This window comes from Gossypium arboreum, chromosome 4 (genome assembly GCF_025698485.1).
Source record: "Gossypium arboreum isolate Shixiya-1 chromosome 4, ASM2569848v2, whole genome shotgun sequence".
Classification (NCBI taxonomy): domain Eukaryota; kingdom Viridiplantae; phylum Streptophyta; class Magnoliopsida; order Malvales; family Malvaceae; genus Gossypium; species Gossypium arboreum.
In genome coordinates this window covers 120,840,376-120,857,864 of record NC_069073.1, presented here as the reverse complement: position 1 = coordinate 120,857,864, position 17,489 = coordinate 120,840,376, and the positions used below count along the sequence as shown (strand labels likewise).

The 17,489-nt window shown below is 29.7% G+C and overlaps 3 protein-coding genes and 1 non-coding gene across 4 annotated transcripts; 2 read left to right on the top strand and 2 right to left on the bottom strand.

Annotated features, from left to right (window-relative positions):
- Positions 1 to 1,317: 1,317 nt before the first annotated feature.
- Positions 1,318 to 6,564, bottom strand: LOC108458484 (uncharacterized protein At5g08430-like). The gene is made up of 11 exons (XM_017757905.2): positions 6,230 to 6,564; positions 6,042 to 6,153; positions 5,180 to 5,259; positions 4,851 to 5,038; positions 3,906 to 4,773; positions 3,626 to 3,738; positions 3,342 to 3,401; positions 3,012 to 3,062; positions 2,851 to 2,921; positions 2,340 to 2,587; positions 1,318 to 2,059 (listed from the first exon to the last, which is right to left on the bottom strand). Exons 2-11 carry the CDS (start codon positions 6,134 to 6,136, stop codon positions 1,869 to 1,871), a joined length of 1,965 nt encoding a protein of 654 aa, XP_017613394.2. The 5' UTR covers positions 6,137 to 6,153; positions 6,230 to 6,564; the 3' UTR covers positions 1,318 to 1,868.
- A 4,007-nt stretch (positions 6,565 to 10,571) lies between these two features.
- On the top strand, positions 10,572 to 10,644 carry TRNAE-CUC (transfer RNA glutamic acid (anticodon CUC)). The gene has a single exon. It is a non-coding gene; the product is annotated as a tRNA-Glu (tRNA).
- Positions 10,645 to 11,857: 1,213 nt separating this feature from the next.
- Positions 11,858 to 13,826, top strand: LOC108459121 (WAT1-related protein At1g25270-like). Its single transcript, XM_053026824.1, has 6 exons — positions 11,858 to 12,042; positions 12,129 to 12,191; positions 12,568 to 12,829; positions 12,959 to 13,052; positions 13,134 to 13,260; positions 13,436 to 13,826. The coding sequence occupies exons 1-6, from the start codon at positions 11,858 to 11,860 to the stop codon at positions 13,647 to 13,649; spliced, it is 945 nt and encodes a 314-aa protein (XP_052882784.1). The 3' UTR covers positions 13,650 to 13,826.
- A 1,456-nt stretch (positions 13,827 to 15,282) lies between these two features.
- LOC108458280 (cytochrome c) lies at positions 15,283 to 17,367 on the bottom strand. The gene is made up of 3 exons (XM_017757615.2): positions 17,109 to 17,367; positions 16,364 to 16,497; positions 15,283 to 15,590 (listed from the first exon to the last, which is right to left on the bottom strand). The coding sequence occupies exons 1-3, from the start codon at positions 17,218 to 17,220 to the stop codon at positions 15,498 to 15,500; spliced, it is 339 nt and encodes a 112-aa protein (XP_017613104.1). The 5' UTR covers positions 17,221 to 17,367; the 3' UTR covers positions 15,283 to 15,497.
- Between the last annotated feature and the right edge of the window lie 122 nt (positions 17,368 to 17,489).

The following is a 17,489-nucleotide window of genomic DNA, read 5'->3' as shown; positions in this document are numbered from 1 at the left end:
TGATATTTAATTAAATATAAACTTAATATCTTTGACTCCTCCTAAAATTATAATTCAAATTAAATATATATATTTGCTCTGGTCTCAAAATTTTGTAATTTTATTTCTATCTCGACACATAATTTTCGACATCGTCTTTAGTAATAATAAATTTATATGTTAAATGAGTGCTTTGAAAATAAAAAATGTTATCAATTCTGATAAATTAATAACATTAAAAATTAGAGAATCAAATTATGTCAAAAAGATTAAAAATTTTAAATATCAAATTTTGTAAAGTATAGGGACTAAAATCAAAATTAGACCTTCGCATTGTGTTCTTTTATGATCCTCTGTTCTGTCGTTGTCAAAGTTGGAAAATATGGACACGCGCCGCTTTCCACGGGATATAATATAAAGAAACGTGCAAAAGAAGCGGAGGGTTCGAGTATAAAATACACAATGTACTCGCTATGATCTGGCCACCACGTCTTATGCATTATCCATGTTCTCTTTTTACTACCATTTAAGGATGTCGTAGTAGTTGAATTTGTCTTAAAGTTTAATAACTACACCCGTAATTATGAGTAAATTTACATTGTAATCATTCAATTTTAAAAATTTTAAAATAGTCATTAATTTACTCATAAATTTTATTTAAATCACTTAATTATATATTACTTCGTAAAATTAAAAGACTTATGATTGAAACATGGCACCAATTCGATCAAAAACTTAAGCAATAATATAAAATCTACATTTGTATTTATATCTTTAATTTAATTTAATTTAATAATATAAAACTTAAGTAATTTCTAAATTATTAGAGCTGCATTTGTTATTATACTAGTCAAATTTATGTAACATTATGATTAATTGTCCTTAGTTATTCACTTTCGAAATTAAGGGATTAAATTGTTCCGATTCTTTAAGAGACACGGATTTGCTCAATATCAAAATTGAGAGAGACTGAAAATGTCGTTTTACCTATCTTATTCAAACCAACTAATGACATTACGAAAACAGAAAATAAAACAATATCAAACTAAATTATAACAGAGGGACCAAAACAATAATTTAACCAATTTAATGGACTGGATTAACATGTGCAATATATATATATATAAATTGCAGATGTTAATATGTATATAAGTTGAATATTGTTAATTTGTAAATACTTTAATGAAAACTAACATGGGGATAGCATGATGTTTCAACTAAACAAGGGATCCCTTAAACTTGTAATCTTACTCCTCCTAAGTTTAGTATTTAATAATAAATTATTATTTAATTAATTAATATAATATATATAATACAGTACGAATTAAGAATCGAATCTTCACAACAAGAAGACTTGCAGAAGGATATTGGAGCTAAGTACAAGGACTAGTCATTAAATTTGACCTTTTTCAATCCCACAAACAAAGGAAGTTTCAGTTTCAAAACAAAACATGAACAGCCCCAGGTTTTTGTTATGGGATTTTCTTAGAACAGCAAAAAATGAATTAAAATTCATGCTGTTGTTCATCATTTAGAACAAGCTATCAAACTTTCAAAAAGAAACAGAAGCTTTAATTGGTCAAAAAATATTTTTACCTTTTTTAACTAACAGTTGAAGTGCTGCTGAATAGCATCAGTGAGAAGCAATGCATCTTCTGGTCTCTGACCACTCTTGAAAACTTTGAACCGTAACCGTAACTCATAACAGCTCGAGCTTGATTCGCTCCATTGTTTAAGTACTTTCATCGAGTACGGTCCCTTGGTGTTACCTTGAGGACCAATGCAATACCATATAGAACAATCATGATCCTGTAATGTTTTATGGCTCAGTGCAGGACTAGCATGTTCTGTTTCATCGTCACTTAATTCGATGACCTCGAATTTGCGGTTTAACAACTTTGAATGCTCAATGATATCAACGGGCTGAGGTAGTTTTTCCCCCATCTCACCGTCTTTATGTTGATTTGATTCTTCTTGGGGTGATAAGTGAAGAACGGATGTCCCGGCCAGCTAGGGCTTACTTGTTGAGAGTTTTGGTTCCCAGAAATAATCGGCTTCTCCAGGTCTTGTTGCTTTCCTTCTGGAATAGGGACACCAAATACTTTTTATTCAGTTAAGCTAAATGATTTGCTAGATGCATTTTAACCGAAACTCAGGGCAATGGTTTCCCTCAAATATCAGTTGTCCCCCTGGAGGGCGAGAATTCATGCAAAGAAGGATCATTTCATCTCCTAGAGATTCCAAAAATGTTGAGATCTTCATTTGACTAATAGGTAATGGGATGCACTAGCGGAATCGGTTAATTCCGTGATTAGAGAACACAACAAATGAAACTAAATCATATGCATATCATACCATACCTGCAGCATTCATTCCATCGTTCTGGCAACAAGGGACGACATTGTTCTCCGAACTGCATTTTTGAATTTTAGAAACTGATCTCGCGGCTATTGGTTCCAGTGATGCTTTATGCTCTTCTCTATATTCTCTCGGTGAGTCCACGGAGGAAGGTTCAGACTCCGCAACCACTTCTGGAACCTCATGAATTAGGCGTGATTGTTCTGAAGGTGTCTGAAGCAGTTGCATTTTATACATGTACTCGGAGAGCGTAAAAACAGGTTAAGGGTCATATTCTCTTATTCTCAAGATATGCATACTACTTTCGGTTTTTCGATGGAAAAGCACATGTAGCACATAAATGCATAAAACAAACTTGTATTTTGTTAAATTTTGGCACTAAAAAGTGTATAACAAATGGATGATGTGAATCAAACACATTGTTGTTGTTACCTACGGAAATACTCGATTAAGTATCGAGAGTTTTGTATATATCTTAGTACTATAAACTTGTGAAACTTTATCAAAGGATATTCTCTCCTCCATCCTTTCTCGTTCGCCCGATTGATCTGGCTTCGTAATAAAGCCAACTCTTTCGTAATCCACTGGCACATTATTCTTAATCAACATATTTAAGATCCATTTAAAATGCATTGCATTATGCGTTCCAACAATATCGAATTCAGAATACGTACATGTTTCGTTATATCCTCGTGTAAGCTTCTAGCTTTCTGCTCAAGATCCAGCTGGTCCAACAAGGCATTCGGGTTAGTAATAGTGCATGAAAAAATGCTTTCACTTCTAAAAGAAACATGGTAACGGTAATAGACCGTTAAGTTTCCATGGCAGACATTTAACTTTGTCCAGTAAAAGATGCCACAACTTTATAAATCGATGATGTTATCATAATTCACCTTAATTATCATCAATGTTTAAAAGGCTGCTTCGATACGGCACAGTATATGAAGAAATGTAAATAAATTGTAAATCCTATGTAAATTCCTAAATTAACTTTAAGAGCTTACGACGGTTGGCCTTTCAAGCATGCGAGTTCTCATTCGCCGATTTAAATCATCAATTTCTTCCTGCAAACAGTAGTACACATTGAACATGAAATTTGGCTTAACTAGAAAAATCGATATTTTATATAGTTTTCACGGCTTAACTAGAAAAATCGAGATTTTATATAGTTTTCACGGATAAGGAAGTTGTTACTCAGGTTAATTCCGACCTGACAACTACTAAAACTCTGTAATTCTTTTTTGGAAAGAAGAGGGACGAATACCGAAACGTATTAAAAACAAGTTACCTCAGTGAAGTCATCGTCTGATAGTTTGCAAACAGGAATATCTTTTACCATGTTAGAAACTTGCAAGAGAATCGTAGAATTCGTATTTTCCTTCATTGAAGTGTCCTTTATACCTACGAAGAAGTAATATGAAGCAGAAGGCTAATCAGTTAAGTTAGAGTAAATTCGAGATATAAATATATGATAATCACATAGCACATTAAAAACGTCAACCGTTGCAGCACCAAGGTAAAACCGTATCATAAAACGACATGTTCAAGACATATTGACAACAAATTACCTTTAACTTGCACTAACATGTGAGAGTTCTTCTGAAAATAGTCATTCGGGTCCGATTTTACCCTCACGAAACTTCCGACCATTTTATCGTAAAATGTATCAAGCTGTGCTAGTTCCAGTACCAAACTCTTCTTCAGATAGATGAGCTTAATGTTTCTCGAAACAATGGCCGCCAAACAGCTTTCTGATGGACTTGTAGCTGTTTCTTGTTCCTCAAACTTCCAATCCGGACTCGACTTTCTCTGCCTTTTATTACAAGGCACAGAGATATTATCATCTTCTTTCGAACTAAAACAAACCGAATCTTCTGATTGCTCCAAGTTCTCGGAAAAATGAACCGTTAGTAGCTTATAGATACCGTTTCTATTAACCGATTTCCTTCCTAAAAGAGACTGCAACCTTTCATCACAAATAACCGTCTTCTTTTTTTCCGGGTGAAACAACTTGTTCTCCTTGCAGTATTCAGTAACTATGGTTGCAACATCGTATTGAGACAACTCTCGCTTCACGTCTTTACCAACGAATATTAGGAATTCAGTAAGTTGTTTCGATGCCCATCCAATGTATTCCATTTTCTTCGATTTTCTCTTTCTGTTACTCAAAGAAAGTTTTCCTTTCGTTTCTTTTTTACGTCGTGCTTGATTATCAGCCCAATCATCACCTTCCGATATACTATCATCTTCAAAATCCCCAGTATCTTCTTCTCTATGATTACAGTTCATTTGAAAATCATAGTTTTTACCATCCTTCAACAACCGATCTGAGGAATGCAGTTGTTTCAAAGTTAAGCCTTCTTTTTCCTTCACCCATTCCCAATAGCCCTTGAAAAGAAATTCATATGTTTCTCTATCGTTAAAATCTACTTTCACCTGCAGATAAACTGGAAATTGGTAAGTCAAAAACATATCTTTAGCTGCAAGAACGGAAATCTCGAAGAAAAGCATACCCCATTGGCATTGACATTCTTCTTGTCTTCGATAAGCAAAGCAAGCTCTAAACACGTATTACAAAAAGCCCTTTTCCCTTTGACTATTGCGAATTCAACGTCACATAAACAACGCCCGCATATGGCAGATGGACAACAAAAGCAATGAAATTTTGCAGGTTTACTGCAAATGAAACAAAAGTGCCAACCTGAAACATAGATACACCATGTTAGCTATTACACAATATGTTCTAACAACATGAGATGTTTGTATAAGACGAAATTTATGCATAAAAATTATATTTTTCTTATCAAATTACCAAAAAGAAGGGGGAAAATTCGTTAATTACCACAAAACCAGCGTTCATCGGTTTCCAATAGAGAATCATCCCTTCCGACGCATTGAGGATGAAAACTTTTGAGACAGTTCCTGTAAGAATTCAAGTTGCAACAATTAGCTCATCATAGAAATGTTGTCACCAACCAAAAGTCTTTTGCTTTTTGAAATCAAACCAAAAAGCTAGTCGTTAGTTGCTTTTTTAAAGCACATTTCGAACGAACCCACTTGTTAAAAGCACTTTTCAAAGGCACGAGAATGCTAAACTTGCTCTAATCATAATAACAATTGGGTAATAAACAAGCATTATTATTGATAAACATTCAAACCAAGGTGACAACTTGTCTCCTTGTACCTTGTTGTCCCTGTTATTTACACCCAGACCTCCGAGTCCTGGTCCTGGACTGTAAAAGTACAATACACACGTACATACATACATGCATACACATAAACAAAGAGCTTTTGCCTTAAAATCAAACCAAAAAGCTATGTTTCTAGAGCATTTTTTAAAAACACTTTTCAACTGCACGAGAATGCTAAACTAGCCTAAAGTTGCTCTAATCACAGTAATAATTGGATAATAACAAGCATTGTCATTGATAATATTCAAACCAAGGTGACAACTTGTCTCCTTTTACCTTGTTGTATTGTATATATACTTAAACCCCGTTTGGTCTAGGGCAGTGTGTAAAACCAGAAATGGTCCTACAAGCATCAGTATCAGCGGGAACCCACCATTATAATTGAATAAACAATGTCTTTCAAATCATATCGAAGTAAACATCTGAACCTACCAAAAACTCGAAATGACTGTACAAATAAAACTTAATCAATTATTGGGTAAAACTTAAAAAGGGTTGAAGATAAACACTTACTTATAATCACAAACCCTGAGCAAACCACCATCTTTGCAAAAAAAGCAGTAATCTTCAGCGATTTCTTCTTTTTTTCTCGTGTTTTTCCTTGCCATTTTCCTTCAAAAATTTTCTAGGGAAACAAACAAGAATTATACAAAACCCTTCTCTTTTTTGAAAAAATAAAAACAACCCAAAGATGAACATACCTTATTAGAACCTCAAAACCCCTTGAATGCAGCTCTGTTGGATTTTTTTTCAAAGTGTTGATAAAAGGGAATGCGAAAAAACCATTACTACTCAAAATACTGGTAGAAAATAGAAAGGAGAAGAAAGAAATGAAAAACCAATACTAGCATTTAGTGAATTATATTGTAACTTTGTATTCTTTATTTTGTTTTCAACATGATTGGCTTTTAGTTTTCTCTCAGTATCATGTTTTCTCTTCTAAAATTAAACATTAAAAAGGTAATGCATGTGTGTAGTGTGATTTTATGATGCTTCAAAATTGGAAAAATGAAATGTACTATGCTTAAAAAATAAAGCGACTAATTAATTAAAAACTTATTTTTTTAAGAAAATAGTACAATTCTTTAATTATTTAGAAAAATAGAGTAAAATCTCTATTAGTAATTTTGTTCATCACTCTACATGTGTGTCACATGATACAATATTATAAAATCATTCGTCAGTGATAAGTTCACAAGATTGTACACAACATATAAAGTTAAAATAGGCATATGATTTATTTGATCTTCAAATTTTTAAAAAATATTTTTAATTTTTAATTTTTTCTATTTTTTTAGTCATTAATATTGCATTATTTGTTAATTTTATTCATGTGACATTTATTAGATAGTTCATGTATATGTCACATTAGTAATTAAAAATTTAAAAATATATTTCATAATTTTTATAGTTTTTAGTGATTTCAATAATTTTATTTTTAAAAATTAAGTGACTAATTATTAAAAATTATAGCCATTTTGATTTTTTAAATCCTATAATTCTTTTATTATTTAAGGTTTTAACTCGCATGATACAATTATGTGAAATCATTGCGTCAAGTGATAAATTTAACATGTAATATTTAAAGGACAATTCATGTATATATCACATTAATAATTACTTAATTTTTAAAAATTAAAAATATATTTTAATTGTTAACCTTATATATAAATAGTAATACATGTATATGCCTATCACAATTAGAAAGAAAATGAATCCTGTTTTTCAAAACAATTAAAATTAACCTGTTTCCTTAAATTACATCCAACATTCTACAACATGCTTTGTTAAGATATATTCCTTGTGGTATTCTTATAAAACATTTTAAATTTGAGATAAATTAATTTTTAATTTTTTCTTATATAAAAACTCTGGTTAAAATGTGCTTTAGCTTCCTACACTATTCAACATTTAAAATTTAATCCTCAACTTTCATTTCAAAAATTTTAAAATAAAAAAATCTTCTTTTAAATTTAAATTCACTGAAGTTGACCATTGAACCATAATTTTAAAATCGATAAATAAGACTAAATTCTTGAAAAGGATTAAATTCTAAATCCATGAAAAGTAGAAAAACTTGTAGCATATTTAACCAAAAAGTAACTACTAAATATATATACTTCAAATAAATAAATGTTGCACTATCATTATTATTAGCCAAGTACGATCCATTTTACGTTTTTAAACGATTTCTTTTTAAACACAATCAAATAAACTACACATATATCATTTTAAACATTACATTAATTTTTACCCAAATTCATTAAAAAAAAAGATTTTTTTTAAAAGCAATGTTCTGTATTTGGAAATTCGAGAAGTAGTGTCGTAACGTACTTTGTCTCCATTTTTCTCGTTTAACCCAAATGACCGAATATCCTTTTAAAATTAAAATGCATGAGTTTTGAAAATCAAAAGACAAGTTTGTTCTCGAGAGTTTAAAATATTGTGTCCTAACGTACTAGATGTGACGTTTTATTACTTTAGGACAAGAAAGTCTTTAGCATCCGCTTCGATTTATCCAAACATTTTTTGTAAAATTAACATTAATAAAAAAAATGGGAGGATTGTATTTTTAAATTCTTTATTGATTTTCAACTTTCGACATTAAGACATTAACTAATCAATTAGGTGCCAATTTTGGGCGTTACGAGGGTGCTAATCCTTCGTTATACGTAACCGACTATCGAACCCATTTTCTCGAATTTCGTAGACCAAAATCGTTGTTTTAGTAAAACAAAATATTTTATTAAAATAATCAAATTTCGAGGTAATCCGATCACACCTAAACAAAAAAGTTTGGTGGCGACTCTATTTTCATTTTTAAATAAAAGTCGACCCTGAACTTTTTAAAAAAAAATGGTTTTGACATATATAAAAATAGAAATGTTGAAATACCCAAGATAATGATTTCCATATTTTATCATTCTTTTAAAATTAACCCTTAATGTAAAAAAAAAAAAAAAGAAGAAGAAGAAGAAGCAAAACTGCAAAAAAAAAAAAAAAAGATTACACAATATGTAAATGTTGAGAGTTAATTTTTTAGTATCAAGACTAAATTAACATAATTTATAATTGTTGAGGGTTAAAGTTGGATACTAAAAAAAAAAATTTGAACTGTTGATGACCATTTTGTAACTTTTCGTAGTTGGATAATCAAAAAAAACTTACTAATAATTAGGTGACTACTAGTGTAATTTACCCTTTTAAAAAGAACTTTGGACTTTTAGAAAATAAATATTAAATATTTTACTTTTTAAACTTATTTAAATGACTTATATGTCAAAAAAAGTCCTTAAGAAATTACAAAAAAAAACCAACAACAACAACTAAGCCCTCTATTAAATTCACACCCAATAAAGTCCCTGCCGTTAACTAAAAAAATCAATTAAGCCTCTTCGTTAACGGTTTCGGTCATTGACTATGTTGACCAGTAAAATAAATTGACAAATTAATTAGATGGTGACACATGGTAGCTTCGGTTTTATCAATCTTTTTCCCATAAAAATTATTAAAAAATAAATTATTAAATATTAAAAATATTAACAATGATATAAACTTATTATAATTATAAAAACATTATAACAAAATTATAAATACTATCAAAATGTAAAAATATAATAAATTATAAAAACAATAAAACTTATTTAAAATATCTAAATTAAAAAACGTATTAAAATTCTTAAAAATAATAATAAATTGTAAAAAATTAAAATTAATATAAACTTAAAATATTTTAAAAAAAATCATAACAACTTGAACTGGACCAATTAGCTTGAAATCGACAAGGTTACCAATTCAAGGAAAGCTATTAGATCGGTTGACTTAGGAACCAGACAGTTGAATCGATTTTTTATTTTTTAATAATTTTATTAAACTAAAATCTCATTATCCAACTATTAACATATGTCAGAATGAAAAATTCTAACCAAGGTTTTTAGAATTGGGTTGGTCGTCGGACTAATCATGACATCGATTTGCCAATTTGTCTGGTTCAATTAAATAAAGAATTAAAAAAAAAAGACTCAATCGTCCAATTCCCAAGTCAACTAGTCTAATATCTTTCCCCGCATTGATATCCTTGTCGATTTTTTAATAATTTCTTATGATTTTATTAATTTCTATAAGTTTATATCAATATTAATAGTTTTAATTTTTTTATAATTTTCATGATATTTATAGAATTTTAATACGTTATTTATAAAGAAAATTTAGAATTTATTAGATTTCTTATATTTTTAATATTTTTATAACGCTTATAATATTTTATAATATTTATAAATTTATATCAATTTTATTTTTAATATTTTTAATATTATTAATTTTTATTTTTTGATAATTTTTCTAGTTCTCATAAATTGGTATAATTTTTTTTATGATTTTAATATATTAATAGAAAAATATTAGATTAAACTAGAAGCTATCATGTGTCACTATTTGGTTAGTCAATCAATTTATTTTAATGGTCAATGTGGTTAATGACTAAAAACAAAAGGGTGATTATTTTAGTTAGCAATGAAACTTAATTTCTAGTTTATAATAAATTTTATATTATTAATAACTAGTGAAAAATCTAGTTTGAATGGAATGTTTTCTACAACTTTATTAAAGGATAAATTTCAAAATTATGTATGAATTTTGATTTAATGTACAATTTTATATATAAATATTGATTGTGTACTTTTATACATGAAATATTAATGCAATTCAATTTTAAAAACTACTAACATAGTTACTGATATAGCACTATTTCAAGTATACATGGTGTAATACAAATAATTATATATAATTAATATTAAAATAAATTGATGTATTTATCCCTTTAAATGTATTCAATTAAATAAAATTAAAATTTCACGTATATATATGAACCACAACCAAAGTTTTATATGCATAGTTGCATCAAATCGAAATTCATATATAAAATTGCACATTAAATCAAAGTTTGAGATTTTTCTAATTTATTCATTTAGTAATATAATTATAGTAAAACGTTTCTTATTTAAATATTCGTTAAGAAAGAAAATGTGTGAACTACTTACGAAATCCGCTGTAGTCTAGGTGGTTAGGATACTCGGCTCTCACCCGAGAGACCCGGGTTCAAGTCCCGGCAACGGAAGTTTTTTTTTTTCAATTTTTTTTTAACCCTTTGGGCTTTATCTGCTCTGTTTGTAGGTGTATGTATCCATTTGTTTACTGCCAATTTTCATTTAAAAAGAAACAGAAACAATGACAGATATTCTCAAATTTACTATATTTTGATGCCTTCCATTAGAAGAAAATATTATCTTTCCCTATAAAGGAAAAGTGTGTATAAGGAAAGACCAAAGTGATTAACAAGTTACAAAAGGATGCCATCTTTTTCTATTATAAATCAAAAAGAGTTTGACTTTCAGACTTTGGAAATTTCTACCTTATTGCTCTCCTCTTATATTATCTTCTTCATACAATTTTATGTTTCAGGGATAACACAGACTTGAAACCTTATGGACATGAATATTATTTTCTCTACTTATGATGTCATGTCATTGTTTATAATGATGATTTTGCCTGTTGCAGCATTGTATATTCGGTTTATATGTATTTATATCTGAAGTAGAAAAGAAAAACGAAAATCACCTCTTTGTTTTGCTGTTTGTTTCTGGACTTTTCTTTATTGATTTTTCTGTGTGAACTCTTTGTTTTTCTTTTTGTATTCAATCTTCTCTCTGTCAAAGTTTATATTTTTTTGATTATACCCATCTAAGTGGATCCCTCCTATTATATATTTCTATAAATATTCTTGCAAATAAGGAAAATTTGCTTGCTTGGTATAATTTTTATTGTGCCATCTGTACATGCTTTAATATGGAAATTTTAAATTTTATTAACTTTAATTAAAACAATCCTAAATGTTAATTTTTAAATTTATAAAAGATAATTAATTTTAATTACATATATTATAAATTTTATAATTGATTTTATGAATAACCAAGTAAATTCTAAATATTATTTCATATCTAAAATAGATCATTTTATTATATTGTATACTTTTGCATTTATACCATTGTTGTTATAATTTTACGAATCAAAATTCAATCACCATTAATTTAGTGACATTAGTTATAGTTTACCCTATATATTTATAATAAAATATCATATTTACTAATTAAAACAATATTTTCTACCTTATTTGAATAATTTTTTTTTTTAATTTTTAATTTTGGGTTCTCCTCTATAAAAGGAGAGGAGAAAACAAGAACAAACCAACAAAGATTTCTGTGTTTTTTTTCTTTGTTTGGTTTTCATACTATTGAGGTTTCATACCATACTATTGAGGTTTTATACATAAAATGGGGAATATTTTTCTTAGCATAAAGCCGGCATTGTTAATGGTATTGGTACAGATTATATTTGCTGGTATTAATGTAATGTATAAGTTGGCTGCTAATGACGGGATGAGTTCAAGGGTTATTGTGGCTTATAGATTCATGTTCCCCGCTGTTATCATGGTTCTGCTTGCTCTTATTTTTGAAAAGTTAAAGCTTAATCTTTTTTGTTTTCAGTTGTTCTTTTATCAGTTGTTTTTTTTTTTTTTTTTGTGTTTTGTGTTTTTTTTTACAGGGAGAGCTTGAAGAAAATTAGTAGAAAAGTACTCCTTCAAGCATTTCTTTGTGGATTATTTGGGTATGTTTAACTTAAATTTATATGTGTATATATGTATATATACAAAAATCTGTTTGTTTTAAGATAATTGTAAAGGTATTTTACTGAGGATCATTGGTTCAAAACTTGTACCTAGAAAGCTTGGTGCATACATCTGCAACATTTGTTGCAGCCGTGGTCAACCTTGCTCCAGCCTTTACTTTTATTTTGGCCATTTGTTTCAAGTACACTTCTTAACTCTTGGTTGATTTTGATTTTTTGTTTTCGTTGGATGCTTCAATGGGTGTGTTATTGGGTTCCTGGTGTTTATGTTGGATTTTATCTCTAGTTTTTGTTCTGACTTTGTTGAGAGTTCTAGTTTTTACATGTATTGAAACAAAGTTAATTATGATAACAGGATGGAGAAACTGGCGATAATAACAAATGCAGGGAAAGCCAAAGTGTTTGGGACATTAATAGGAATAGGTGGAGCAATGGTATTCACATTTTACAAAGGTATGGACATAAACATCTGGTCAACAAATGTAAACCTTTTAAAGCATCATCACCATCAAGAAGTAGGTCTTGGATCTTCATATCATGGCACTGGTCACTTCGCTATCGGTGCTGTTTTCGGTCTTTTGAGTTGCATTTCTTTCTCTTTGTGGTTGATCATTCAGGTAAAACTTAGGCTCTTTTACTTTTCCTATTTCATCAATTTCACTCTACTTACATGGTCTTTTTTCGTACTTAACTTTTGAACTTTGTTAGGCTAAAATGAATGTGGGGTTCCCTTACTTGTATTGAAGCACTGCTTTGATGTGTTTGATGGGATCAGTACAAGGAGCATTGTATTTAGTTTGTACTGTGAGGGATTGGAATCAATGGAAGCTTGGGTGGAATGTTAGGCTTTTAGCTGTTGCTTTTGTGGTATGTTAATGGCTACATGTTGGGTTTTTCTTTTGGGGGGAAATTTAACATGAGTGCTCTTGCTATCATGGGCTGTTAAGTTGAAGGGACCATTGTATGCAGCTATATTTAATCCACTGGGGCTTGTGCTTGTTGCTATTGTGGGATCTTTGTTACTCGATGAAAAGCTGCATTTAGGAAGGTATATTATGTCATATTTGCTTTACTATTTTATTATATTCTTATAGCACTAACATAGTAATTATATTATGGATATAGATACAATGGTGGCAAAATAAGACCGAATCTCGAATAACTTAGCTGCAAATGGTGTTTTAGTTTCTAATTCTTTCTCTTTTTTCCTGGGAAATCAACAGTATCATAGGGGGATTAATGATAGTATGTGGAGTATATGTGGTGCTATGGGGCAAAGCCACAGAGATGAAGCAAAAAACACTGTCAGTACCAGTACCAACAGTTGATGAAGAGTCAAATGAAATAGAAGAAGATGAACAAAGGGAAAATACTGGAACTGATGAAGAACAAGAGCATGAAGGAACTGAAACTCCACCTGAAATAGTTTTAGCTTAAAATTTCGTCTTTTTTTTTCCCTCAAAACTAGAAAAAAAGAAATTTGGCTATTAGCAGCAACTTACAGTTTACTGCCAGATATATTTGTTGTTTATTATATATTATTATAGCTTTGTAGCAGCAATATATAGCTAGCAATTTATACGTTGTTTTTATGAGTAGAATTATCCAACGGAAGGGTTTTCTTTGTGTTGTGTGCGTCTTGCCATAATCATCATCTCATCTCTTAAAATAGTTTTGATGGTTGAATTTAACATATATTTAAATTTAATATAATTATTTAAAATCGTTATTAATTTATTATGTGTAAATGGTGGATTTAATTTTTTTTTTGGTAAAAATGTTTAATATCTATGAGCAAATTGATTCTTCTTAAAAAAATTAAAACAATTTAATCTTTCAATTTTAAAATAAACAACTAATTAAGGAAAATTAATCATGGTTTTCTGTTAATTATATATAATTTTGATTGGTATAATAATAAATTTAGTGCTTAATGTTTATATATATTTTGTGTTGTTAGACAGAATATGTAAATGTTACAAACTAAATTTGTTAAATCAAGACCAAAATTATAGAATATGTAAATGTTTGTGGGTTAAATTTGTTAAACAATACCAATTTGACACAATGTGTAAAATTTTAAGGACTAAATTTATTATTATACTAATAGAATATAAGGTAAACTATCTAGTTGGTCATTTAACTTTCAGGGGGCTTTTATTTTGGGCCCTAGCGATTTTGTCATTCAACTTTAAGGTGCTTTCAGTTTAGTTACCCAATCGTTAAATTTTTAACTACTGATTAACTATACAAACTAAATTATATTCTTATTTCCATTTTGGTCACCAAAAAATATTTTTTTTTAAAGTACTGATTGTCGTAAAAAAACTAAGGATTAAGTAAAAAGGGTAGAAACTAAAATATTGTATTAAAATATTTTCACCTTGCTGACTTTTAAATATAATATTCACTGAGCAATCATGCATATGTCACGTTAATAATTAATTAACTTTTTAAAAATTAAAAATATATTTTAATTGTTAATCCATGTATATGCCTATTACAATTAGAGAGAAAATGCATCCTGTTTTTCAAAACAATTAAAAGTTACCCTGTTTCCTTAAATTACATCCAACATTCTACATCATGCTTTATTAAGATACATTCCTTGTGATATTCTTATAAAACATTTTAAATTTGAGATAAATTAATTTTTAATTTTTCTCTTATGTAAAAAACTCTGGTTAAAATGTGCTTTAGCTCCTACACTGTTCAACATTTAAAATTTAATCCTCAACTTTCACTTCAAAAATTTTAAAATAAAAAATTCTTCTTTTAAATTTAAATTCACTGAAGTTGACCAGTGAACCATAATTTTAAAATCTGATAAATAAGACTAAATTCTAAATCCATGAAAAGTACAAAACTTATAGCATATTTAACCAAAAACTAACTATAAAATATATATACTAACATATACATTTTGGATCAACAGGATAAAAGTATCAAATTTTAAATCAACATTCCAAAGACCAAGTGGAAAGGCTTGAACATCTTCAAATAAACCATCATGTAATGTAAAAAGTTTCAGGTTAAGAATTAAGATACCACAACAGCAACTACAGGGGGATAAATGAAATAATCAAATTCCTCATCATCAAGAGATTTTAGTCTTAACAAAAATCATTTTCAACTCCAATTATCTTTGGAGTTGTTTTCAAGGTTTAACTTTATTTCAAGAATGGTTTTTTTTTTTTCCATGTAATAAAAATACATCATTGATCAAAATTCTTCATTTTGTCACAGTTCCAAAATATAGGTGAAATTAATAAAACCAGAGACGAATCAGGCGGTTGATTCCTTCAGGTATGCAATCAGGTCGGCACGATCTTGCGGCTTCTTCAATCCGGGGAAAACCATCTTTGTCCCGGGAATGTACTGCACAAACAAAATATACCAACAACCCATTCAACAATTAATATATATATCTACTTCATACTCGCACCGAAATGCAAACAGCACACGTAACAATACTAATAGCCAACGCAATGCAATTATCGATAATCAGATAAAAATATAGAAGGCATATGTTCCCAAAACAAGGACCTACTACCACATGGGAACGATCTCATAAGAAATAAACCTTGTTGCTAGACAAAAGGAGCTGATTTCTCAGAACCCACGGCATACTCATCCTTTGTACTTAAATAACATTCTCACCACTTTGTATCCTTTGTGCCACCCATGTAATCTTTCATTAATGGAGGCAATGATCAATCGGTAGCCCAGATAATGTAATGCCCACCCACAAGGCAATCAATATTAACTAGGCTCGACAATAGTTAGCACACAACTACCCCAATCCTATCCTACAGAACTAGTCGATACACCAGCTTCATCCCCATAAGAGTAAGAACACATGTTCAACTCTGGGAAATGCATTTTTTGAGAGAGCTTTACCTTAAAAAAGCTCTTGACCGGACAATGGATTAATCTTAAGTTCAATGTGAATAGTGGATACCCCGGGTTTAGAGTTTAGACCAAAAAAGGAACTGATTGTTTAACAGACAAACAGTTCATAAGACAAGTAAATAGGAGAACTTTCGTGTACTAGATTCGATATTTAGAAAACAGGACACATTTACAAGCTTACAATAGCGAGCAAAAGTCATAAACTTTATACTAAAAAAATACACAAGACTTGCACATACCTTCTTAGGATTAAGCAAGTAGTCATACAAAGTATTCTCTCCCCAAATCACAGCCATATTTTTGTTAGCAGCGGAGTACGAGTATCCCGGTGTTGTCCCGGACTGCCTTCCGAAAAGCCCATTCAAATTTGGCCCTGCAATTTTTTAAAAAGATCTCAACTTATTATTCATTAAACTTTTAAAAGTATTCAAAATTAAAACTTCAAATTGCTTTAGTTATGGAAAATTTTGTGCAGATTAGTCCTTTTGGATTGGTTTTAGGTCAGATCAGATCCAAGTAAATTTCGGATTTAACTTTCCAAATCATAATCAGGACTCTGATGGATGATTCAGGTTTTCAACTTTTTATGATCAAATCAGGTTTAAATTCGATTTGACAGATCGGATCAGGCTTTCGGGTTCAGGTCAAAACCATCTAGTTTCAATGCAAATCTAAGTATTCAAGGAACTTACACATCCTTTTTAAATTTTAAAGCTATATTTAACCAAACCAAATAAAAACCATTATTGAATCCGAAAGAACAAGCAAGATCAAATAATTTTTTTACCAAAAAAATTAATTAAAAAGATAAAAACCAAGAGGAAACATATACGAAAACGACGTGAAAGAAAAAGACTATATATAAACAAACTGATAGAAACAGTTAATTAATTAAAAAAAAACCACACAAAATCAAGAAATTCGACATCAATCGAGACTCCACATTAAAAAAAAAAAAAAGAAACAGATCCGAGAGAAGCCAACCTTGCTTGTGACCGGCGCCTTTATCGACGGTATGACACTGAGCACACTTGGTCTTGAAGATCTTCTCCCCAGCTTTCGAATCACCAGGCGGTGCTTGCTCGAATGAGGCCATTGCTTTTGATTCTTTTTTCCGAATTAGGGTTTTTGAGGTTGTTTTTTTTTTCAAAATCAAAGCGTTTGTTTTTCGTTGATGGTTTTTGGTTTTTATATAAAATGGAACGGCGAAGCTTTATTAGGGTTTTGGCGTACTACTAATATATTAAGCAATTTTTTAAAATAAAAAATGTAAATATTTATTTAATGAGAGTAGAATATAATAGTAGGCACTAGGCGGGCACACGAAGCATGCTCCGACACCACACGTGAAAGACAACACAACTA